General features: G+C 37.3%; 1 protein-coding gene across 3 annotated transcripts in view; it reads right to left on the bottom strand.

The window, feature by feature from the left end:
• Trim24 (tripartite motif containing 24) overlaps positions 1 to 26,983 on the bottom strand; it is a 109,059-nt gene that overhangs the window by 15,570 nt on the left and 66,506 nt on the right. For 2 of the 3 annotated variants that reach the window (XM_087205904.1, XM_087205906.1), the window contains exons 7-10: positions 24,515 to 24,661; positions 11,531 to 11,648; positions 7,425 to 7,693; positions 1,447 to 1,620 (exon numbers count right to left, since the gene is read on the bottom strand). In XM_087205904.1, coding sequence (XP_087062030.1) covers positions 1,447 to 1,620; positions 7,425 to 7,693; positions 11,531 to 11,648; positions 24,515 to 24,661 — 708 coding nt within the window. The remainder of the gene's footprint in view (positions 1 to 1,446; positions 1,621 to 7,424; positions 7,694 to 11,530; positions 11,649 to 24,514; positions 24,662 to 26,983) is intronic. The other variant, XM_087205905.1, reaches the window with a different exon arrangement.

Here is a 26,983-nt window from a genome sequence, read left to right as displayed (position 1 = left end):
TGTATTTTCTCCTGGATGATAAGTTCATTTATTCATTCATGTTTAGATTTTGGGTCAGAAAACATTTAAAAAAATATAAAGAATATCTACTCAGTAAAACATAATAAATAGTCAACTGTGGTGGCACACGCCTATGATCCCAGCACTTAGGAGGCTAAAGCAGGAATATCACTGCAAGTTTGAGGCCAGCATGGACTATATAGTAAGTTCAAGGCCAGCTTGAACTGCATAGAGAGATCCTGTCTCAAAAACAACAACAGGGCTGGGGATTTAGCTCAGTGTTTCTGTCGCTAGCAAGGACCAGAGTTCGATCCCTGGTACCTAAAAAACCAAAAACCAAAAAACAGTAACAACAAAAATACCTAAAATAAATGAGGAAGAAGGACAGTTAAGCACGATTTAAAATGAATAAACCTGCCCACCTCCACAAAATTATTAGGAAAATTAAAAAGTTAAGGCCCAACTATAGTTTGGTTCCTTTATATCTTATCCTAATTACAAAACCAATTAATTTAATATTATTCAAGAAAATTTGGTAATTATATAGCAAAGCCAAACATCAAACACACAAACACATAGCCACACAGAGCATGAATATTTTTAAATAAAACTTTCAAATGATCTGATTAAAATGAATAAGATTATGAGATACCATCATCATCTTTGTGTGTATACATAGGAAGCTTGTCCTTAGCAAAAAAAAATTAAATCAAAATTAGTCCAAAAGGCTTCTAACTTTCTTTTTTTTCTTTTCTCTTTTTTAATTTTCTCAGTACCAGGGATCAAACTCAGGACCTCGTATTTGGGAGGCAGGTGCAGTGCCACTGAGCTAACTCCTGGGCTAGTCCAAAATCCTTCTGCTGGAAAGACTGTTCAGAGGTGCATTTGAGAAGACAAAGCACTGAGATGGTTTTTGTTTTAAGATAAAGCAATTCTACAGATATCTTTTCCTGAAGACATAGAGAACATAGTAAACTATCAGATTTAATATGTAACCTTTAATACTATGCTTCATTGGATACATACGCACTCTATATGGAAACTGTGCCACAATTAAATTTCTTTCCAAAAAAATCTCTTCAAAATACTCTTTGTGGAATATAACTTGGATTTATAAAAATACTTTTGTTTTAGGAAATACAATGTGCTTGTCTAAAAGTTATACACATTACTATTATAAAATTTAATACCAAGCACTCATTCATTATACTGGGCCTTTGTTGCTGCAGAAGTAGCTTAATTTCTCTTGTTGATTACAAAGCACAGAGTCTCAGCTTTGTTTTCATAGATAAGTCTGTAATAAACTTTGAAATTCAGTCATTAAAAAAAAAAGTAAAGCAAGCTTGCTCTTGCTTTTCCATAGCCTGCTGCTTAATCTATAAATTTAATGTGATTTAAAGAAAAAGATAAGCAGAAACAGAATAAGCAACTGAAGTAGAAATATACCTGTTTGATGGCTTGTTGAGCCAAGAAAGCCATCTGTAGTGGGTTGGGCTTTATTGCTTGCCGTGGCATATTCTGGTTTGGTGGATATCTCAGTTGTTGAGGATGAGGAGGAAGAACTGGTCCATTGGGTTTAGGGCTGTGATTTTGAAAGTTTATCAAACGCGGAGGGGGTTGCTAGAACAAGGAAATTAAACCATGTCAGTAACAATTACCTCCATTAAGACGTTTAAAGGGTCTTATAAAAGGGAATGAGGGGCGGGGATGGGCTGACATCTACCTACAATTAAATGATTTTGTTTGTTTTTTTGGTACTGGGGACTGAACCCAGGACCATGCACTAAGCTATATCCCCAGCCCCTTTTTCATTTTAAGACAGCATCTTGCTAAATTACTAGGTTGCCCAGACTGGGCTCAAACTTGTGATCCTTTTACCTCAGCCTCCCAGGGTGCTGGGATTTTAAGTGTGTAGCATCACGCCAGCTTTGTGTAATCAATTTTAAAATAATTTTATTAGGATAGAATCTTGGGAGAGAGGTTACCTACTAGGTTTGTAGGCTGGACATAGGCTATGTTGGGAAGTTAGACAAATGTGGTTTTGGTATCCTTCTAAATCCTTCATGATTTATAAAGAACGCCTCTTCAAACCTCTTAAAGTGACAGAGTAACTGCTAACATTTATTGATGAATTATTACCTGCCAGGTATTGCTTTTAGTGCTTCATATATATATTCACTCTTTTAATCTTAAGAACAATCCTATGAGGTAGGGATTATATTTATTTTACATATAAGGAAATTAAAAGTACAGAGAATTCAAATAGCTTGCCCAAGATTAACAGACAGTAAGGGATAGAGCTGGGATTTGAAGAGTCTAGCTCCAAGGTCTGTATTCTTAACAAATCATCAATAATGAAAATGGATGATATTACATTTTAATTTTTTTTTTTTTGGTACCGGGGATTAAACTCAGGACCTTGCGTTTGCAAGGCAGACACAGCACCACTGAGCTAAATCCCTGGGCCAATATTATATTTTAAAAATCAACGAGTTTGGGCCAGAGATTTAGCTCAGTGGCGCTGTGCCTGCCTTACAAGCGCAAGTTCCTGAGTTTGATCTCCGGTATCCACCCGCCCCTCCAAAAAACAAGTTTTAGCCAGGCATACTAGTGCAAACCTATAATCCTAGCGCTGTGGCATGATGAAGCAGGAAGACTGAAAGTTTGGGCCCACCCTGCCTCAAAATTCAAAACAGCTGGGGACGTTGCTTAGTACAAAGGCCTTGGGTTCAATGAGGGGGCCCACCACAAGTCTCAGATCTTATTGATCTCTACCATTATGACAGTATTTTACATATATTTCATCACTAAGCCTTGTGCAGTAGATATTTTCCCCTCTATTTGCAAATCAGAAAACTAATTAGAAAGATTAAACACTTAGATAATTTGGAAAAAGTCACACAGGTAGTAAAAGTGAGCATGAAGGCCTTCACCAAATCTAATCTACCCTATCATTACCAAAACATGTTCTGATGTGTTTTTTTTTTTTTTTTTTTTTTTTTTAGCTGTTAAACACTGACTAGCTGGGCGTGGTGGTGAAGGCCTGTAGAGGCTGAGGCAGGAGGATCACTAGGAGTGCCAGACCAGCCTAGGCTACATAGTGAGTTCAAAGCCAACCTGAACTACATAGCAAGACCCTATCTCAAACAACAAAACAAAAAATCCAATAAAACAACAAAAACACTGATGAATTACATCTTAGAGGATAAGTCTCAATAAATGCCAGTCCTGTAGACTGAGACTAGAGTTCTAGAAAAATAGTAATTTTATATACTTCTTTCTTTCTTTCTGATCATCCAATTACCTCTATAATTGGAAATTTACTGTAATATATATTATATTTACTGTAATATTCTTTTGTGTAGGTATACAACTTCTCAGTTTCACATTCCCAGGGGGAAACATAAATGGAGGTAAGGTGGAAGTACCATCATCTCACACTCTGACACTGTAAAGGCAGACAGCTGTGGACTATAGTATACGCTCTCTTTATTTCTTTTTCCTTCTCACGTTTGTGGAATTTACTCTCCTGTCCTGGGTTAACTGCTTTCCTCCTTTATAAATCTGTTTGTGCTGAGTTTACCCTCGTTCAAGAATAGTCAGCAATTAGAGGCCTAGTGAAAGACAGATTTAGCTACTGTTCTGGGACCAAACTCTACTGTAAAATTTTGCACAAGAGTAGAAAAGTATTAGAAAAACAATAGAACTTTATTGCTGGGCACAGTGGTGAACATCTGTAATTCCCACTACTCTGGGACAAAGGTAGGAGGATTGGAAGTTTGAGCCTAACCTAGGTAACTTAGTGAGACTCTGCATCAAAATAAGGGGTGGGGAAGTAGCTCCGTGTGAAGGTCCTGGGTTCAATGCCCAGAACCGTAAAAAAAAAAAACCTAAAAGCTTCCAGATTTTACAGAAACATATGCCTGAAGCCATAGCAATTCTTTTTGATTTTTCTAGAAAAGTTTTGTTGACTAAGTTTGATCCCTGGTACCAAAAAAAAAAAAAAAAAAGTTTTGTTGACTAGAGGGTTCTACATCATAGAAACAGAAACAAAAACTAAGGCAATTATAATAGAAATAGTGGAAAACTAAATTTATCCAAAGGATTAATTTTTTAAGTGGGAAACCACTCCCAAATGGTCTTTAAGGGAGAATAAAGCTGGTCTATGTAAAGTTTTTGCCACCTAGTCTTCCCTTCTCCCAGCCTGATGTTCCTAGTATGATTCAACAGCGAATGGCAAGATGCCTGAGCACTGTGCTATGTCATGTAAGAGATCAGTGGGACCAGATAGCAACCCTGGCATCGAGGAACTCATAGGTGACACCCCTAACTCCCACCGTTATAGGTCATTGGATTCGTTGGTGGGAATGCTGTGGCACAGGAAGCAACTTCAAAAAAGTAGAAACCTGTTATGATCTTAAAAGAAATAGCAATACTAGTGATATTTTGGTCAAATAAATGGAATTTAAATTTTAAGATTCAGTGGTGGATTGAGAATAACACTTAAGAATAGATGCCAGGTATGGTGTGATCCCAGGAGGGACTGTACTGGGCAGTATAGAAGCTCATGTAGAAGGATCGCCAAGTTTGAGCCCAGCGTGGGCAACTTACTGAGATCCTGTCTCAGAAGAATACATACAAAAAAAGACTGAAGATGTAGATGTAGCTCAGTGTGAAGTCCTTGGGTTCAATTCCCAGGACTGAGGGGGAGAAAAAAAAAAAAAAAAAAAAAAACCAGAGAGAGAGAGAGAGAGAGAGAGAGAGAGAGAGAATGATAATTGGAGTTTAACCAAACAGACATAATCACAGTGAGAACTACTCCTGTGAACTGTGTATAAATAAATGAGACAGTGTTCTCTAACAAGCAGATATGTCCACTGGAATTTAAGGGAGTGTACTGTATGCATTAAATAAATATAGGATCAAACCTGCAGCAATCAGTCATATAACTGCTCAAGTAGGGAACTACTGTGTAAGTCATTTTTGGGAGCAGTCCTTTCAACAACTGTATGGTATTATTTGCACACTCGCACAAAGCAAGAGGCACACAGACATCTCTTTCAAAAAGATGGTTCCCCATACACACATATAAGCAAATTGGAAGAAAACCAAGAAAACTGGGGGACAAGGCAGTGTACAAGTTGATAGAAAAGGGCATACTAATGGGTGAAAAACACAGAAGTGGGTATTTGGAAGACAGCTGATAAAGAGATGAGCGTGCAAAAGAAGATGTGGGCGCGCAGAGTAGACTGAAAAGGGACCATGTGTGAGGAAAGGACTACAAGTTGTGAAGGAAAATAATGTTATATAAAAGCTGTACAGTGCATAAGTTACACCATAGGGTCCTGGGGACTGAATATAAGATCAAAAACAAATCTGTCTGCTAAAGGGTCAAGGTTCTCTTCTGTTTTGTTCCTGTTTATATGAATAATTCTTTTCACACAGTATCTATTAAATATCTCAGTTCCTTACTACTCGGTGAAAAGGAAATTAACTGAAATATGGAGTCATCATTTTTGTGGTTAAACTATTAAATAAAAATCACAGCATCTCACTTAAGATTTTTAATACATGCATTCAAAAATATTTTCTCTATCCTTTTTGCATTTAGCTTAAAAAATGTTATTAACACTCTATTCTGTTTGTAATGTCACAATTTTAAAAATTTCAACTCTACCAGGTATGCTCCTGGTATCTTTTTGTTGTTCTTTTTTTTTTGGTACCAGGGATCGAACTTGGGACTTTGTGCTTGCGCGGCAGACGCCAGAACCATTGAGCTAAATCCCCAGCCCTGCTCCTGGTATCTTAAGCATACTATTCTCTCCCAATGGATGACTCACCAAAGATCTTTCAAATTTCTTGCTACTTTCTTCCTGTTGAAACTTGAATTGAAACAAAGTTTTAAACAGGCCTGCTATTATTTCCCTGAATTTCAAGTGCTTTCTTAGTCAAATAACTAGAAACTCATAAACTACAAATACTTCACCTCAGGACTCTATAGAAATATCTAAACAACATCATATATATCTGGGAATATAGATTAGAGTAATTCGTGAGCTTAGCATGTGCAAGGCCTTGGGTTTCAGCCTAGCACCATGAAATAAAAGAACTGGCTCTGCATATACCCACAACTTTTACTGAGGGTTGTAGAGTCCGACAAAAATCATGTGTTACAGAAAATGTTATACCATTTAGCTGGGCATGGTGGCATACATCTATAATCCCAGCTACTGAAGAGGCTGAGACAGGATACCAAGTTTAAGCCCAGTCTGACCCTGGGTTTAAAATAATAAATAAAAATAAAATAATAAAAATAAGATAAAATAATAAAAAAAATAAAATAATAAAAAGGGGCTGTAAGCTCGGCATTCTCTAGGTTTAATTTTTAGCACTTGGGAGGGAGGGGTGATGCCATTTTATATGAAGAATCGTATCATATACTCCTCTTAGTACTAGAAAAATACTTACATAAAATTTTTTTTGTTTTCATTTTTTGAAACGGTCTCGATATGTAAACCCAGGCTGGCCCTGGCTAGCCTCGAACTCACCGTGATCCTCCTGCCTCAGCCTACTGAGAGCTGGGATTATAGTTGTGTGCCACCACACCTGACACTAGGATAAAGAAATTCTGAGCAAAGGTTTGTTCTTGAGTATAACAAGAATTCTTAGCTTAGCTCTACATACTTTGTTTTACGAAACTCTATTCTGTTTCATTTGTGTTATTTACCTAAATCATGTCAAATTCTTTGCAGAAACAGGAAGAATATAAATTAAGAGAAGTATTTGAAAATAATAATTTATATGAATTAGACTTCCAAAACTTTACTGAAACATTTATTAATCTAAGTATGTCCACATCTAAACAGAACTTTATGATTTAATAAAAGTATATGCCTTTTAGCTTCAAAAATTGGATTGAAAATTAACAGAATACTTGATATCTAGTAAAATTAAGAAACATGGATAGAGTATTTGTTCAGGAAAAAAATATGAAAGTGTTAATATTCTAATGAGCCGTGATCTATTTCATACTTCATTTTGCCTCGTTTCTAAGATGCAGTGTTACTGCATCCCCACAGAGCAGATTCTTAAAGTACTTGTTATTCTGAAGCACAAATACAGGAATTACAGCTATACTACCTTTACCATCAATCACAGGTGCATGGGTTATTTGGAAATACATTTATACCCTTGGTATAATATGAAGATGATCAGTAGATGAAAGTAGACAAAACAACTAAATAAACCATTAAATCTCTTTTTAAGTAAAGCTAAAATCTAGGTGTTAAATTCAGGGATCCTTAATGTGGTAAATTTTTATAAATTCCTATATTAAAGGATTCTGGGTGTCTTAGTTATTTTAAGAGCTGCTGAACACAATACCACAATTATCTAAGTTAGGACAGGCCTGCTTCCAAATTTACCTGATGAGAGATGGAAGGCTGCTGGATGGGCCCCTGCATCCTAGGGTTTGGTAAACCCACAGGTGCTGGCCTCCGTTGCACCTGTTGCCTCTGAGCCATTACCTGTTGCTGCATATGCTGGAGTCGTAATTGAGCTAGGCTGATCTGGGTTGGAAACTTGGATAACTGGTTTGAAGATAAACCACCTGGTGGTTGTGAATTCTGTTCCACGACAGGATTCTGCTTAGGCATTTGCGGCTGGCTCTCTTTATCCTCAATTACTAAAGAACCTAATGAAAGAGAAAAGAGTAATTACCAAATACTGTATTGTTTGGGTATTTTCGGCAAATTTCAACTACAGTGGGCCCTCGAGTTACGACAGGCCTGACATACAAACAACTTGGATTACAACCTGAATGTTAGTTTTAACTTAGAACAAAGTCTTGAGTTAAAACCCAACCCAAATGCTGGCTGCTTTTGTTTCCAGATAGTCTCAGATACAGATTTAACCCTTAAAGAGTTCTGTAAAGAACATTACAACAGCCTTTCCTGTGTGGGGTTGAGAAATCTTTGACTTAGGTCTAAGGATGTTGAGATCTGCCTGGAAGAAAGTGTGGCCTAAAATTATACAAGAGATTTTGAAGGCTCTGTAGAGGAGCCTGACCAACTTGAGTTACAACCACACCTTATGAAATGAGTTTGTAAGTCAAGGGTCCGCTGTTCTGAGGAAAGTTTTGGTCTTTAGCACTTCTTTAAAGTCTTGAAAATAAAGGATGCTGTGGTGGATTGACTAATGGTCAACTTGTAACACCCAGCTGAACTGAATCAGCATGGTCTGGGTGTGGAGGATCCATCTGAAAACTGTTACCAATAGCCATAAAAAAGAGAATTGGAGGGGAAGATCTTGGCCTGTTGATTTGCTAGAACCTTGTTGCGTATGGTTTTCCTGATGCAAACTAGGCTGTTCTCATCGGAGGAGGAGCTCAGGGCCTCGCTGCTGCTGGGAATGGCTGCTGTTTTCATCAGGGGAGCTCTGATCTTCACAATGAGCATCATTTTCTGGCTCCAATGTGGATCCCTCAGCTTGATGGCACAAATCCTTTATCTCACCAGCGTAGATTTTCTGGCTTCCACCACTGGTTTTTGGGCCTTCCAGGTGCAGATTCTCAATAGACAAGCATGAGACACTGTCGTGGACTCTAGGCCACTGGCTGGACTCGAGGAGGACATTGCCTTGGACTCTAGGCCTTCAGCTGGACTTGGTAAACTGCTGGGATCTAGGCCCTCAGTTGAATCCTTTGGGCTTCTAGTGTGCTGTTAATCTCTTGCACTTCTTTGCATTTGACTCTTTGGGTAATTATCATAAAATAACTTTATAAGTTATGTGTCCCGTATTTAATGTATTCCCTTGCTCAATCTTTCTGACTAGAAACAGATGCCAAAGAACTTTTGTTTATGTAGGTTTTACTAATCAAAATTTGCCATATGAGAAATTTTAAATGAGTACTTTAAAAGAAGTTGCTAATTCACTGAAAAGTAACAAGCCACATTAACACATTTTTAAAAGAATAAACTGGTCTAAATTGCTTATACATTTTTTTCTTTACATTTTACATTTGTTCTAAATTATTTTACATTTAAAAAATCTAAATGGCTTCATAACTTAGTCTTGTCTGTTTCTGCATTATCTACCATACTATACTGTTTAGGTGAAAATATATGAAAAAAATCTTGTCTTATACAGATATAGTCTTTCTTTTTTTTTTAGGGGGGTACCAGGGATTGAACTTGGGTCCTTGCGCTTGCGAAGTAGGCGGCGGAACCACTGAGCTAAATCCCCAGCCCTAGTATTTCTGATTCTTTCAATTTTTTTTTTTTTTTTTGGCACTGGGGATCGAACTCAGGACCTCGTGCTTGTGAGGCAGGTGGTAGAACCACTGAGCTAAATCCCCAGCCCTGATTCTTTAATATTAACAATTTGCAGTCTCACATTTCTTTTACACTTTATAATGCATTACTATAGTAATTCTCTGACAAAGATGTTGGCTGGCTTGCAACTATAGTGTTAAGCATTTAAAGGTGTCTTTGATCTGATGCAAGCATTATGTCTTCAGTAGAAGAGACTCAAATTTACTAATGAGCACACTCATTCTTTAAAAACAGCTATCATTCACTACTCACTGTGTGTTTAGTGGTGTGACAGGTATATGTATTGCATATATGTAAAACAAAATTAAATGGTAAAGGACCTAATGTTTAGAGATTGAAGACCTAGCCCAAAGTCATTAACCAATATTCATCTAGATCATCAGTACTTTTTCCTTAGCACTGTTCTATAAAATGTTTCTCAGGAGCCATAAAAAAACAAGTCTGGGAAACTTGTCTCCATCTTGGAAGACTTACAATATACATCTCATTGTAAACAAATATACCAAGCTGTAAATGACAGCTCTTCTAAGTGCTACAGGAAAAGATATTGTGTTAAACTTTACTATACCAGAATTTTGCCTCATGTAACAAGGAGATCCCGTTTTTTCTCTACAGACTGAACTAAAAAAAAAAAAAAGCCCATTTATGTATATATAGTTTTAAAGTAATTCTTAAATTCCTATAATGATGTTTTAAGCACATACATCTCTACATATGACTACTTGTGTGGATTTGTAACTTATGATAGGTTCTCAGTATACAAGAATATGTAATAGTAGGGCATGGAAAGAAGAGTTGCTTTTATATACATGATTTCTATTTGTAAAGCTGTTTCTTTCCAGTAAAGTAGGTGAAAGTGTATATGATTCCAGTTGCCTACTATGTTAACAGTATGCAAATGGCCACATATACTTCTATAAAGGGCATGAAGAGGTTTCTACTACCTCTGCTTCAATGATTGTTTTTTTTCTCTTCTCTTGAATGGATGAGACTGTGTAAGCCCGTTTCTTCCTTTTCCTAGTTTGTTCCTAGAATACTTGACTCACTCTCTCCAGCCTTTTTTCACCTTTTCCAACTCAGAGTTTAGGACAGGGGATGAGAATATCTTTGATGATTCTGATACAAAGTAAATGAAGATTAAAAAAAAACCTGTCATCAAAGGCAATAGTGGCTGCTAAGCAAAGTGGATAAAAATTCTTAAAATTCTGTCTGTGTAGTTTCCATGGGAGACACTAAAAAAGAAAGCAAAAAGACTATTTTTATTCAGCTAACAGGGTAACAAGAAAGCTAAAGCAGTAACTTTCTGCTGAACTGCTTGCAAAGACACTCCAGCTCTTAACTTTACCAAATGATGGTCTTTCTGTGAAACATCAAGGAGCTCTACTACTTAAGATTTGGGTCCATGGGCCAGGGATTTAGCTCAGTGGTTCCACTGCTTGCCTCGCAAGCACAAGGACCTGAGTTCGATCCCCGGTACAAAAAAAAAAGGGGGGGGGGGTCCTTTTGTGCTCGCTTCAGCAGTATATATACTAAAATTGGAAGATTTGGGTCCTTTTCTGTATATATGTTATACTTCAATTGGGTAAATCAATCAATTCTCTCTCCCTCTGTCTTGACAAATCAAGAGAGAAAAGTCTTCTCCACACAAGATAAAACAATTGAACCATTAGGTACCTGACAAATGAATGTAAAGGAAAGTAAGCCAAGAAAAGTATAAAAAATGGTATTTTAACAGAAAACACTCTATCAAAAATCCTGTTTAAATGACAGTCAGGATGAAATCTGATAAATCTAGCACTAACAATATAAACAGGATTCTATGGGCAGAAAAAAACTCCTAAACTTACATCTTGATATACTGTAGGTCAATACAAAGGACAGTTTTGTGTTTTTTTGGTGCCGGGGATAGAACATGGGTCCTTGAGCTTGTGAGGCAGGGGGCAGAACCACTGAGCTAAATCCCTGGCCCTAAAGGACAGTTTTATATCATCCCATATGTACATGTGTATAGTCATGCATGTGTGTTACCATATATAAATATTAATGACAACAGGAGAAATGACATGTCCTTAAAACAAGATAATGTAAACACTTGGGGGTGGAAGGGCCTACCTTTTCAATGGCCTGTCATGACGACTGAATTGAAGTACCACAAACAAACCATAAAAACATATATATATATATATATATAGGCCTACCTAAGTTGATAATATTTTGGGCCCAGAAACTAGGATCACAGTGAAATTGGATGATGTTATTGGTCACTGGGGAAGCATCACACCTTGCACGAAGGAGGTGCCGTAACCGGTATGTAATCTAGAAGAAAGCATAGAGGGAACTGAATATCAGTAACTTTACTAAGCAAACCTATAAACAGTCTCTGGTATGTATGTTAAAACAAAATAAACAATTATATATAGGGTATAAAAATACAAAATATTCTTTTCAAAATAAGTTATACTTTTGCTCTAACTCTAACCCATTTTCTCACACCCTACACATTCTATCTCTCAATAAATCTTGTTGGCTCTCCATTTAAGATCTATGGATAATGTGACTCTAATCTTACAAGGTCTTTGACCAATGCTAGCTACCACTCCGGAAAAGCTCTGTAATAAAGTGAAGGTCTAACTGGTCTCCCATATTTCTTCCCTGCTCTTCAGTCTCTATGCTGGGTTCTCAACACAGTAGCTAGAGTGGCTAAGGTAAAATGTAATTCATATCATGCCACCCCTGTACTGAAACCCCTCCATGTTTCCCATCTTGTTCAGACTGAAGTCCTCATAGTGAAGTACAAGGCTTGTGCTATCTGCCCTGAACGACTTCTCAGACCTAGCTTGCTACTGTACTTCATTGACCCAGCCTTCAGGCCTCCTTGCAGACCACATCATAAAAGCTCCCACCCCAATCTTGGCATTTGGTCTGTGCTCTGGCAAAAACCGTCTCCTTGAACATATACATGTCTTACTTCACTTCTTTAGCTGTCTGTCAAAATCACCCACTTCATACAGTCTCTCCCCTACCTGAAAATGCATCCCTCATACCAACACTCCCAGATTCCCCCTCCAATTTACTTTTCTCAGAACTTATCAGTATGTAACAATCTATGCATTTTAGTGTTTTCTATCTCTCTGCACTAAAATGCACTTGCTTGAGGGCAAAGATTTTTTCTGTTCCTTCAATACTCAGAATGTTGCCTGCTACATGGCAGCATTCAATAAGTAATTGTTGAGTAAGTAAATTTGCTTCAACTGCAGCATTATCTCAATCAACTATAATAAATTCTGGCTAAAAATAATTCATTTGGGGATGATGGAGACTGTGTGGCACAGCACTCAATACCATATGCCTTTCCCCAAGGCTCTCTCCCTCTCTTCCTTTCTGCCATCCACTAACAATCCTGACTGTAAGTAAAGCTGATAATATATTAACCAAAGGAATTACTCTAAGAACTTTCATTTGTAAATAGCCACATGATTTTATCAGTTTCTACAATTTAGTCATTTATTATGTGTAAAATTTTTATTTTAATTGACAGAAATAGTATGCATTTATAATGTAAAATAATTTCAAAATATGTATATTATGGAATAGCCACATTAAGCTAATTAACATGTGCATTACCTCACATACTTATATTTGGGTAAGAACATTTAAAATCTGCTCTTAGTGGGGCTGGAGATTTAGCTCTGTGGTTCTGTCGACTGCCTTGCAAGCGCAAGGTTCCAAGTTCGATCCCCAGTACCAAAAAAAACAAACAAACAAACAAACAAACAAAAACCCAAAAAGTGCTCTTTGCAATTTTTAAGAATACATTGTACTTAACTATAGTTGATTATGTTATACAATAAACTGATTTCCTCTTGAAGTTATTCCTAACTGAAATTTATATCCTTAGATCACATCTCCCCCAGGCACTCTTTACCCCTTAACCACCATTCTATTCTCTGCTTCTATGAATTCAATTTTTTACGTATGCATGAGATTATGCAGTATCTGTTTTTCTGTGCCAGCTGACTTCACCTAGCACAATGCTCTCCAGGTTTGTCACACTGCCACAACTGACAGGATACTATGGTCTGCGGTCCCCACCAAAACTGCTGAGATATTAGGAGTTGGCAACTTGGGGAGGTGATTACTCCACTCATGGATTAATGGCTCACCTCAAGAGCAGGTCTGTAAAGAGAACCAGTGTGGCTGTCTCTCACCTAGTGATGCCCTTTGCTGCCCTGAACACTACAGTAGAGTCCTCACCAACAACAAAGACCTCACCAACTCAGCCTCTTAAACGTTGGACTCCCCTAGTCTGCAGAACCACAAGCCAAACAAACCTTTTATTCTTTGTGAATTCTCAATCTGGTATTGAGTTATACCCAGAAAGGGAACTAACACACAGGATTTCCTTCCTTGTAAAGGCTGAATAATACTGCACTGTGGCTATACACTTTCCTTTATCCATTTCCTTTTAATGTGGCATATACATTTCCTTATCCATTAACCTGTTGGCAGATACTAGAGTTGGTTCCAAATCTTGATTATTATGAATAGCACTGCCATAAACATGGGAATGCAGGTATCTCTATGACCCACTAATTCCATTTCCTTTAGATCTATATACCCAGTAGTGGGATTGCTGGAGCATATGTCAGTTCTATTTTTAATTTTTTGAGGACATTTATATGGCTTTCAGTAATGCCTATGCTAATTTACATTCTCACCAACAATGTCCAAGGATTTCCTGTTCTCCACATCTCCAACACTTTTCTTCATCTTTTTGATTATAGCCTTTTAATATTTTTAATAATTTCAAATTGTAGATAAATGGCTAAAACACCCATATTCCCTCGATTCAGATTCCCCAATTGTATTACCTTTATTCCAAAGTCCACACAACTGCTCCTACACATATCACAGGTTATTACTAACCTGTTTAGGTTTGCCTAAACCTTTTAAGGAGAGCATACATGAAGTCCTATCTTCCATAAACACTCCAGTATGAATACTCTATAGCAAAGATCTTCTAACATAATCAGTACATTCAAATTCAGAAAACAACTGTTACTATACACTATCATCCAAAGATGTTGGTCAAATGCTACCTATCCCAGTACTGTCTCTGCTCTGTCATGCTATTAAGGAATAAAAGCTGCAGTCAGTTGCCATATCTTAGTTTCCCCAGTCTTTTTCTTCCTTCCTGTCTTTGATGGGCTTTAAAGATTTTAGAACTTACAATTCTGTAGGATACCTTTCAAAGGGGTTGATACTTCCTCCTGATAAGACTTAGGTGAAAGCACTCTTTGTCAAGAACACCCCACAGATGATGTGTCAGGGAACACAGGATGTCAACTTGTCCTGCCACACGCGATTTTGCTGCCTAATCCTCCACCTAAGTCACCTATTCCCTCTTGTAACTGATTATTATTTTGTGAAGAGGTATTCCAAGACTATGTCAGAATCTGCTGTTCCTCCCAGACTACCTCTATGACAGTGGCCAAATAAGCTTCTATTAGCCCATTCACATTCACTGCTTCACATCTTGTCATCAACCTCTACCTCCACTGATTTATTGCTTACTGATGTATATTCCTATTTACTCAAAGCATTATAATCCACTATTACACCACCATTTCTTCATCCTTAAATTTGTTACTTACATGGCTAGCAGGTTGGATCCTGGACCCTCTGAAATGTCCCTGAGATTTTCTAAGGATTTCCCTAGTTTCTGATGTACAGAGACATTCTGGAAGCCTGTGGTCCCAGCTACTCAGATCCCACCTCCAAAAATAAATAATTAAATAAAAAGTTCTGGGCAAAACTCATACTTTCCCTTCCTTTCCTCGGTGTTTTGAGATGTTATCTGGAAGGATACTGGGCTCACTGTTATTGGGGTGTAGCACACAAACACACAGATGTACACATATATATCTACAACTATTTCTACATCTATCAGCATATATATATATATATATATATACACACACACACACACATGAAATAAAACTTTCATACTTATGCCTCCAATTCCAATCTAACACACCTTAGTGCCTTTTCTAGCCTTGCTTCTAAGTAAGTTATTCGGAAACTTGGTTGCCATTACTATCAATGCATTTATCTATTACTTAATCCATTTATTATTTGACCAACATAATCAAAGCTCAAAGGATACTGTCCCTTTTTGCCACCCTTCTGTTGGCCCTCAGCGCTTCACATCTCTGGCTGCTGGCCTACTGCTTGTGCAGCCCCCAATCCTCTTCACTACTCTGGGTCCTCAGTCACTGTGCTGATGCCTCTTTTTACTCTGGAAAAATGCTGCCTAGTCTATATTCTTTTTTAAAATTATTTTTCTTCCCTCAAATCCACTAATTTAGTACTTTGTATCTCATGTTTCTGCTGTGTGGAAATGAAATAATGTCAAGATTTCTTGCTTAGAAAAAATAATTAGTGTGAGTACTTTTTAAGAAGGAAATTAGCTTTAGTTAAAAAGAACAATGAGGCAAATCACTTGGACGTAAATACTTCTTTGCCCTTGAGGTTCTATATATTTTTTTGAGGTTCTATGTTTTATATACTTTCTTTTTTTGATAAGATTTTATTTATAACTCAGACACCAAGTACCTATTTTCTTAATTAAGTTGTAGCAGGTCTAAAAGTAGTACCAAAGATGGTTCCTTATTTCATATAGTGAAACAAAATTTTATTGTTTATTTTATTGCCATTCAATATACAGATAAAGAGTTCTGTTGCTGCCAAATTGGTTTATCACCCATCTAAAATGTAAACCATTATACTTCACAAACCTCCTAACACATGGTTAGATAATTTTGAGTGCCATAAAGCCTGGCTACTATAGAAAATAAATAATGGTTCATTACATCTGTGTGCTAGCTGGGTGTAAGGGGCCGCTGTGAGAAGTATCAAAGCCCAGGTGTTTAAGGCCTCCTGAGCACATGACTCCAACGTTAGTGCAGGCACCCAACAAGGCTTACTTATGTAACCATAAATCAACCACACATGTGCAGTATGACCTAGCAAGGACACACAGCTGTTGTTTCTCAGTAATGACAGTATGTTTGATAATGGCCAGGGGTGAAGGAGTAAAGACAAGCACCTCTGCCTCTCCTGCTCTTTTGCTGCTGTTTTGTTGATTGGCTCCACATCCTTTCTTTATCCTATGGGGAACTCACCCAGGACAAATGCACAGACCTGCCCTGGTGCCCCTCAGCAGGCTCAGCCCTGCCACTGGGCCTAATTGCATACACTTATAATGCCAGCACTCTGTGTCTGAGGTAGGAGGAGGGAAAGGTTGAACCCAGCCTGGGCAACTGTGAGAACATGTCTTAAATTTTAAAAAGGGTTAGGAATGCCGATCCTAAAAGGCGGCATGAAGGAAAGTTCCTTGACATTGACCTTCCTTAGCAATGATTTTTTTTTTTTGTTATTGCATCAAAACCTCAGGCAAGGAAAGGCAAAAATAAACAAGACTACCTAGAGATTAAAATGTTTCAGCACATCAAAGGAAATAAGTAAAAGGCAGCCTAAAATTGAAAGAAAATATTTGTGAACCAAATGTTTGATAAGAGTTAATACTGAAGATATATAAGGAACCCATACAACTCAACAGCAAAAACCAAGTAGCCTGATTAAAAATATAGGTAAAATATCTGAATGGATATTTTCCCAAGACAACAGATATATGAAAAGGAGCTCAACATTACCAATCAGCAAAGAATCACAAACTCACAATGAGGTAACACCTCACATTTGGTACAAGTGGCAATAAAGGTGAGAGAGGTGGTAAGTGAGAACAGGGAAAAAAAAGAACCTGTACAGTTTGGGAAATGTAAATTTGCAGAATCATTATAGAAAACATTATGGAAACAGCCATTATGGAAAAAAATTCAAAGTGGAACCACCATGTGACCCAGCAACTCCTTTGCTTGGTATATTCCCAAAGGAAATAAAAACACCTGGTAAAGATACTTGATCTTATGTGTTGACTGAAGCATTATTCATAATAGCCAAGATTAAAAAAAAAACAACTGAAATATCTACTGATGGAAGAATAAGGAAACTGTGACCTCTATACATATTAATCTCACATGTAATGAAATATTATTTAGTCTTCCAAAAGGAAATCCTATCATTTGTGACAACATGGAACATATGCTAATCCTGGAAGATATTATGCTAAGTGAAATTAGCCAGACACAAAAAAGAATAGAGTGGACCCTCAAGTTACAACCAGCATGACATGTGAACAACTTTGGTTTATTAGGTGAATGAAGATTCATCTGTCTCTTGTTATCTATAGTGTGTACCAAGGTAAACATCCAGACCTCATTTGTACTCACAACCAACTTGAGTTACAACCAGTTCTCAGGAATCAATCGAGTTCCTAAATCAAGGGTCCACAGAATGCTAAATGATCTCACATGGACTTTTGGGGGTGGGGGTGAGGGTGGGGGGTAAATACAAAGCAACAAAGTAGAATGGTGGCTACTGGGATGAGGGGGTAATAATGCAGAGAAGTAGATCAAGGGTAACAAACTCCCAGTTAGAGGGGATTATTGCAGATAGGTAAGTTAACTAGATATCTTGTAGGCAGTTAGACAGGGCCAGCCCAGGAAGAGCCAACACAGAGGACAGTCAAGGAGCCAACATGGAGGACAATTAAGACACATCCACTGAAGGGCAGCAATGTAAAAAGAGAGAAACTACCACATCCACATGCTTCCCATAAAGATGAATAGCAGTGATTGATATTCTAAATAGGTGTCAATCACCTGGGTGGGGGACAAAGGTCTTCCAAGAAAGATCCCTGACCCACCCCTTTCCATCAGAAAATCCTTGAGCTCAGCCAGTCCCAGCACCCACGAGGAAGCGCCCAGCCTCCATCCCAGGCTCCTAGGGCAGTGAAGCTGAGCCGGTACCAGCACCCGGAAGGAAGCTCCCCCGCTGCCATCCCAAGCTCCTAGGGCAGAGAAGGTGAGCAGCGTGGGCTCCAGAAGCACACTCTCCCCGCCCCGCCCCCCCCAACATGGAAATAAGACACATAAATAAGCCTCAAAAACAGACTTCCAGATCACCTACAGCAACCCCAAAGGGAAATGAGATGGAACAATCTGATACTCAACCACCTGGACTCTCTGAACTGGCAACAAAAGAGGATCTGGGAAAAATGATGTCAGAAATAATTACTCAGATAACAGCAAAGATTTTGCTCATGGTGCAAGACATGATTAATAAATCTAGAGAGGACACAGATAAAAAAATAGACTATCTGAGGAACATGATGGAATCCCAACACAGGAAACAAATGGAATCCATAAAACAGATACAAACAGATTTCCAAGAGATTAAAAACTTCATCAAAAGTCTGCACAGCGGAATGAACCAATGTGAGGATAGAATTTTATATATAAAAGATAAGATTGCAATTAGTGAGGAGGAAAAGAAAAATTGCTTTAAAATTGTAAGGGAACATGAGAAATCAATCCAGCAGCTGCTAGATGATGCAAAGAAGAATAACACAAGACTGATTGGAGTCAATGAAGAAAGAGAAGAGAGTGCAGATGACATAAAAAAACTCTTCACAGAAGTGATGGCAGAAAACTTCCCAAGCAGGGGAAAAGAACTTGACATACAGGTAAGTGAGGCATATAGGACTCCAGCTAGCCTTAATAAAAAAAAATCTACACATAGGCATATAATAGGATTCCAGAAATCCAACAGAAGAATAAATTTCTCCAAGCAGTGAGAGAAAAGAAACAAATCACATACAAAGGAAAGCCCATCAGAATCACAGCAGACTTCTCAATGCAAACTCTCAAGGCAAAGAAGAGCTTGGAGTGATGTATTTCAAGCCCTAAAGGAAAACAGCCTCCAACCCAGATTGATGTACCCTGCAAAACTATCTTGCAAAATTGATGGAGAAATAAGATACTTTCATGATAAAGAGCACCTCAGCAACTTCATGAATACCAAACCAGCACTCCACAAAATTTTAGACAATACCCTAGGAAAAGACAATGAGGATCACGACCCCAGGAAACCCAGCAGAATGAATCCATTGGGCGTGACAAATTAAACGCAAAGGGGGAGAATCCAACAAAAAGAAAAGGTCATGACAAGGCTTTTCAAACTTTTGACTTCATCTCCCTAATGAGTGTATAATTCAATCTTACTATTGTACTGATTAGTATTTTTGATTCTAGAATTGCACAACATTCCTTGTGCTATACTGGCTATTTATCATCTTTTTATGTCTACATTTTAATTGGGTTGTCTATTAATGAGCTCTAAGAATTCTTTATATATTCTGGTCATAGGTTATATGCATTGTAAATATGGTCTGTTTAAGGACTACTTTTCATTTTAATGATGTCATTTAAAATTCTAAATTTTGATGGAATCTCATTTATCAATTCTTTTTCTTTTATACATCATGTCTTTTGTATCCTAAGTAGTTCTTGCCTACCCTGAATTCATAAATATTTTCCCTTATAATTTCTTCTTAAAGTTTTATACTTTTAGGCTTTCTTATTTAGGTTCATAGATCCCTTCAAGTTATTTTCATGTATGGAAAAAAAGGGTTGAGGTTAATTTTTTATATATGGATACCAGGTGTTCTAGTGCCGTTTGCTGAAGACACTATCTCTTCCTTGGCTCTTGAATCGAGTTTATATTCTATAAAATGCTAATGTTAAATAATCTTTCAAAACTCAGTGGACCATATATGTGTGGTTCTATTTCTAGATTCTGTTTTATTCCAATGATCTATATGTCTTTCCTTACACCAACACTGCCTTTATTACTGTAGCTTTAGAAGAAGTCTTAAAATTGCGTGCTAAACATCTTCCAACACTGTTTTTGTTTTTGGCTTTTCTGGGTCCTTTGTACTCCTACATAACTTTTAAATTTCAATATCCAGTTCCTCATTTATAACAAGTATACACAGACCTGAATTTTTATATATACCTTGTGTTTTCTAATCCTGCTAAATTCAAGTCCAAGTTCTAGGGGCTCCTAGAGATTTCTTAGTATTTTCTCTGTAGATGATCATTTCATCTACATATAAAGATTTTGCTTCTGTCGTGCCAATCCTATCCTAGTTGTGTCATTTTATTGCCAGACTATTTTGGTTTAGACCTATGTTTCAAAGTCTAATGGACAGATGAAGAGTAGGCATATATGCCCTTGTTCCCCACCTTAGGCAGAAAGCATTGTATCATCTCCATTCATAGAAGGAGTTTTGTTGGAAGTATGGAGTGCATGTCTTTGATCTGTTGAGAAGGTTCTGTTCTACTTCTACTCTCCTGATAGCTTTTACCATGAACAGCTGTAAAATTTAGTCCAATACTTTTTCTCCAACTAGTGACAGGATCATATGGCTTTCTCTTTTCCTCTGTTAAAATGATGACTTTTGGGGGTGGATCTTCCAATGCTGAACCAACACTGCCATCCCTATAATAAAACCACTTTCTACATCCTGCCAGATCTGACTTCTAAGAGTTTGTTTTGTTAAACAAATTTCTATCTATCTTCATACTTTTTCTTCTACTATCTTTATCCAGTTTTAGGATTAGCACAAGGTTGATTTCCTAAAATGAGGGGAGAAGTGTTCCTTCTTTTTTCTGCTTTAAATGTTTGATATAATTTATCAGTTAAAAGGTTTATGAGCCTGCTGTTGTCATATAGGTAGGTTTTCAAGCTAGGAATATACTTTCTTTAATAGGTGCTATTCAAATTTTATATTTCCTCCAGAGTTAGTTTCATTAATTTGTCTTCTAAGTTACTTCTTAGAAGTTGTCAAATTTATTTCAAAAAAGAATTTTGTAATATGCTTTCTATATCCTTTTAAATTCTTTAAAATCTGTGGTAATGTCTCCTAGATCTTAATATTGTAATTTAAAAAATGTATAACTGATATTGTGTAACAGGAAGAAAAGGTCTAAAAGAGCAGGGGAATTGGGAGGGGTAGGGGAAGGGAAAAAAGGGAAAGGAAAAAATATGAGAAGAGGAAAAAAATGGAAACAAGGTCTTTGCAAATAGGGAGGGGTGGGGGGGGGTGAAGGGAGGGCAAGAGAAGGGGAAAAAAATGAGAGCCAAGAGACTCATGTAATGGTACAAGATCCCAATGATGAATGTAACTGTACTGTATACCTAAAATGTACCAATAAAGTTAATGGGGGAAAAAAAGAAAGAAAATCCTTGCTCATTCCTTGTACACTTGCTATGTGACTTATTTCCCCATTGGATCCCTATTTAATCAATATTACCTAAGCAACTATACTTGTCATAATCTTATAAGTTGTTCAGTTTTGTCCACCTTGTGATTTCTCATTGGATCAATATTACCTAAGCAACTGTACTTGCAGTCTTACTAGTTGATTATAGTTTTATCCCACCTTGAACCCACCTCACCATGAGGCTGTGTCTTATAAAACACCTTTGAGAAGTTGGGTGAGTGGGTAACCCACTTTCCCATCCTCCTTCTGTCTCTTTAGACAGAAACTTTCTTTCTCTCAGTAAGTTTTTCCTACTCTTAATCTCCATTGTTCCTAGAATTCATCCTTCAATTTTACAGAACACGCAAGTTTAGGATACCTAGCAGGTTTGGGAGTTACATCTCTTCCCCATATATCAGGATGAGTAAATCTAGAGATCTAAGGTACAGCATGAGCACTATGTTCATTGAATGTTAATATTCACAACTGAATGTTAATTTGCTTCACTGTGGTAATTTTACTATGTATATCAAAACAATGTTTTATTCCTTAAATATATACAATAAAATTTTGAAGAGTTGTCAGCTAAGCTTGAAATTTAAGACCTGCAGGTACTTTTTAGTTTTTAAAAAACGATAGGTCTCCCACTACCTCAGCAGCTATTATGTGTAGTAGCTGCCCTCTTCCTATCGTGCCTTGCCCTGTGTGACATCATGCCAAGATGGTTGCTCCCACCAAAGAACAAACCCTTCTTCCCAGCATGCCTCTGCTCCCGCCTAGAGAGTAACCTAATACTTGATCATCTCCTACCAGCTAGTGATGTCACCGGCTCCTCCATTCCCTAGTCACTACTTCATTCAACCCCACCTCAGCCTCTACAAACCCCACCCCAGTCTCTATAAAAGACTCTCCCTGCCCTGGCCATATTGCCTTTGTCTCTCCTTTGATCAGAGACAGCCCGACAGATCTATTCCCCTAATAAAGGCTTGCTGTGGCCTGGTCTGGTCTTGGTCTTCAACCTTTTACTGACAAAAAGCATATAAAATCCATCATTTAAAGGATAGCATAAGTAAATATGGGTACATTTATAAGCATAAGAATTGTGGAGAACAGAGTGATTCTTAATCTTTCTAAATATTTGAAAATAACCACAAACCTGAGCTCTGTGTGTGTGTTTGGTATTAGTGACTGAACCCTGGGCCATCTACCACTGAGCTATATCCCCATCCCTTTTTTAAAAAAGAAGGAAAAACAAGTTTCCCCAACCTAAGCAATTAGACCTTAGACTTCTCCCTCCTCATGGCTGTTGTTCTTGCTCTATTACAAATAAAAGTAGTAACTTTATCCCTGTAAGGTTTTACAACCTCCTATTCTCATAAAATCCTGTTTTTACCTGACAAAGGACACCACGATATGCTAAATTACAAAAAAAAAAAACGGTCACAACTTGACTAACTGGCTCTGTTTTGCTTCTGTCCGCATGTTTGACACTGTTAGGGAAACCAATCAATCTCCTCTGCAATATATAAAAAACTAGAGCTCTTCCTTTGTTCTGGGCTCAGCCTTTGGACACATTTTCCCTATGTGCAACTGCTCATTTTCCTCTATGTGTAATACAAGAACTATCTCCATCATTTCCAGAGACTGATCCTGTTGCAATTTTTATTTTTCCCACACTATAATCACAAATGAAATTATAAAACAGAAAAAATTGATAAGGAAGTTAATTGAATACTTAACTGATTTTATGAATTTGTCTTATATACACACATAAAAATATTCATTATGGGTCAAGTTGGAAAAATAAAATGGTTAGTTCTCTCAAATTTTCTTTTTTGATTTTCAGAAAAATATAAGTTACAGAGAAAAGGAGGTACACATTAATGTTTTTCCATAGACAAAGCAGTCAAGAACAAAAGACTCAGGATTGAAATTCTATCACTGGTAATTTTGAAAGGAAAAAAATCATAAAACTTGAATATAATTCATGATTAGGAGTAATTTTAGAAATAGTCACAAATTCATATCTGAACAGCCACTCAGTATTTGAGCCTGCTTTATAAAATCCTTTCCAGACATTCATTTCCAGGGGTGGGATGCAGCTCGCTGGTATAGCACTTGACTAGCATGCTAGAAGCCCTGGGTTCAAATCCCCAGTACTTGACAAAGCAAAAAAACCAAAACCCAACAAAAAACTGACATAGGAACTTTCTGCCACTTCATTCCAAAAAATAGACTAGATGACAAAAAACTGATTTGGATAACACTTCACGATATGTCTCTGTGCTTTTTGTACCAAGGATCAAGTCAAGACAAATAAACAGTTTTAAAAATTCCTACTTGGCTTTAGTTTATTAAAAATTCAACAATCTCCCTTGACTAAGAAAGTCTACACCAGGGTGCATGTTGGAAACACACAGCCTGGCCCCATGCAACATTCCTAGGTGACTCACATGCAATGACCATTCACTCAGATTATGGCCAAAATAATTCACCAATGGAAAATGCTTAGAATTAGACTGTGGAACCTACAGGTGAGCAGTAAACGTTTACTATCATTATTTATTATTATTTGTATTACGTTCAATTGCCATGAAGACAGTGAGTAAATAGAAATGACAACAGATTAAAATTGAAAGTATACCAAAAACATGCCAGAGTTAAACATTTTTGATCAATTTAAACTAGCAATAGGTAAAAAGCATTCAAGCATAAATAGACTAATGTGCATTTCTGAACTTGGTTTTTTGTTTTGTTTTGCAGACAGGATCTGGTGGCATTACCAGGTTGTCCTTGAACTCCTGAGTGCAAGCAATATCTGCCCCACGCTGCCAAACAGTCGGGACTGCAGGCACATAATATTTCGTGTAGCTCATTTCTGAATTTTAAGCATTCCAATGACTATTGTTTTGCTGTGCATTTTTATACAATGTTAAATACCACAGTGTATCTTACCAGTCGTTTGCTATAAAGTAATGCTGTACTGCTGCCACTGGAAACTGCCCATTTAGAAAAATGCATGACATGTTCCAGCTGTTTAGAAAGCCCAGCCACTTCCTGCTGCTGTTGCATAAGTTTCATGCGATGATCTTTTGCAAGGCTCTAAAGGGAAGGTAAAATTTCAAAATTAACCTCTGCACTTAACATTCATTTCAATGGTCATATTCAGGTATACAAATTGGAATAATCACCCTTTCAATGGACTCAATTAACAGCAATTGAAAATGTTCTTAATGTTTTCTCCCTTATTAAAAAGGATCATTTTCACCTAACAACAAAAAACTACATTTCAAATGTTGCTTCCCATCCCTTCAAACCAATAGCCTTCCAGTCTGTTTTTACTATTCTGGGCTTTCAGTCTCTTGTTTATGCATCTTGCCAAATACAAATCAGGACAAAAGCAATGGGTTTGGTGGCTCACTCCTGTAATCCTTCCATTCTATTCTGGGAGGCTGAGGCAGGAGGATATAGAAAGTCCAGCCCATCTATGGCAACTTATGGAGACCTAGCCTCAACATTAAAAATGGGATGGGGATGTAGTACAATGAGGGGGACTTGAGTTCAATCCTCAGTACAGAGGGTACAAGGGGGGGGGGCACAAAAGAATGGATTACCTATGAAATTTAACATTCACAAATAAAATAGACCTACTGTCCAGAAATCTGGTGAAGTTATCACTCACATGACTTAAACATCTATAATTTCAACTTTCAGGGATCCTAGTCTCAATTGTAACTAGCTTGTGCCCAGAAACACACTGTGTGGTAAATAACTTATTATTTGGTCTGTATCCAAAAACAACCCAATGACATTATTTCTGCCTACTGAAAATTATCATGGGAGTCAACAGATATAATGAATAATTGTGTTAATGCACTCTCAGAAAAGCAACCAAAAATTTCTTCCTTGACCTGGCAGTGAAAGGGGAAGAGAAAGGAACTTTCTGCTGGCTCAGACAAATTAGAAAACTAAAATTGCTACACCCCAACATGGACTTACAGTCTCAATAAAGGGTGAACTTAGATACCTGCTCTGGTCAGTTCCAAATCTGGATATCATGACAGCTAAACTGAATGACAATTTAAGAGATTGTTAACAATAAATGGCTTTTTGTATTTAAGTTCAAAGGGAAAATAATTTACGTAGTAGGGAATTTATGCCTTCTGTGATGAAAACAGAAATTTGTTGACTTTGGGAGGAAGTTTCAATTTGAAAAACATAAGCCCTAGTGCCTTGCTCTTTTATGGTAACAATTATTTGGGCGTTAGCAAACAAAACTGATTATACATACTTGCCTTAAAAAATCTGTACCAGAAGAATAGATATGAGAACTAGATATCTGAAAGGTACATATATAAAGTCAAAGTTGATTAAAAATAATATTGATAATGAGATTTACTTTTAAGGTTCAACAGTTTGGTTATCTTTATTTTTTTACCCTTTAAAAAAAAAGTTCTTCGGGCCGGGGATTTAAAAATGCTCAGTGGTTCCGGCACCTGCCTTGCAAGCACAAAGTCCAGAGTTCAATCCCTGGTACCAAAAAAAAAAAAAAAAGTTCTTCAAGTGATTCTGACGTACAATAAAGTTTGGAAACATCGTCACAGAGTATATGAATCACTAATCTCTGAGAAAACAAAAGTGAAACTTGTAAAGCAGAGCTTTGTTCAACTTACATGTGTTTTTCTTTTTTAACTGCAGAAGCTTGAAAAACAAAGTTAACTATAAATGGAGTCTAATTTCCTTTCCCCAAAGTATTTCCTCCTAAATATCTGTTTTCAAAAGAAGTTTTTTACTGGGGGCGGGGTACCAGGGATCAAACTCAGGACCTTGTGTTTTCGAGGCAGGCACAGTGCCACTGAGCTAACCCCAGCCCCCAAAGAACAAGAGATTTTAATCTTTGTTTCCTGTATGGCTGATAGACTATGTGAACAATTATGATTTCCCACAAGGGACAGAACATTCTGACAGGCACCTTCAGGAGGCTAACTAAGGTATTTCTGTAAGTCTTATTTTTCCTCAATTCTTCAATACTTGGATTATTTTGTTTTCTTCTCATTCTAAATTGCTTCACAACCATGAATTCTTTCCGCATCAATATACCAAAAAAACACCCACGGTCATTACAAAAATATTTGTAAATTTTAACATACTATATAGAAATTGCAACCTTATTTGAAGTCAAACATGGACTTTAGGCGTTGTCCTTCATGTGTTTAAAAAAGGTGATGAAGATAGCAATGTTTTTTGTTCCCCTGCTGTTAGAAACAACTGTTCTAAATTAACTGCCTTCAACACTGTTCCCTATGTGGTACTTTAAAGATGAAAATTATGGGGCTGGGGATTTAGCTCAGTGGTTCTGCTGCCTGCCTTGCAAGCGCAGGGACCTGAGTTCAATCCCCGGTACCAAAAAAATAAAATTAAATT

This window comes from Heterocephalus glaber, unplaced genomic scaffold, assembly GCF_053883595.1.
Source record: "Heterocephalus glaber isolate CG9 unplaced genomic scaffold, H.glaber_assembly_v1.0 deba00000621, whole genome shotgun sequence".
Taxonomy (NCBI): Eukaryota; Metazoa; Chordata; class Mammalia; order Rodentia; family Bathyergidae; genus Heterocephalus; species Heterocephalus glaber.
Note: the sequence above shows the minus strand (reverse complement) of the source record. Positions and strands in the feature narration are given on the sequence as shown.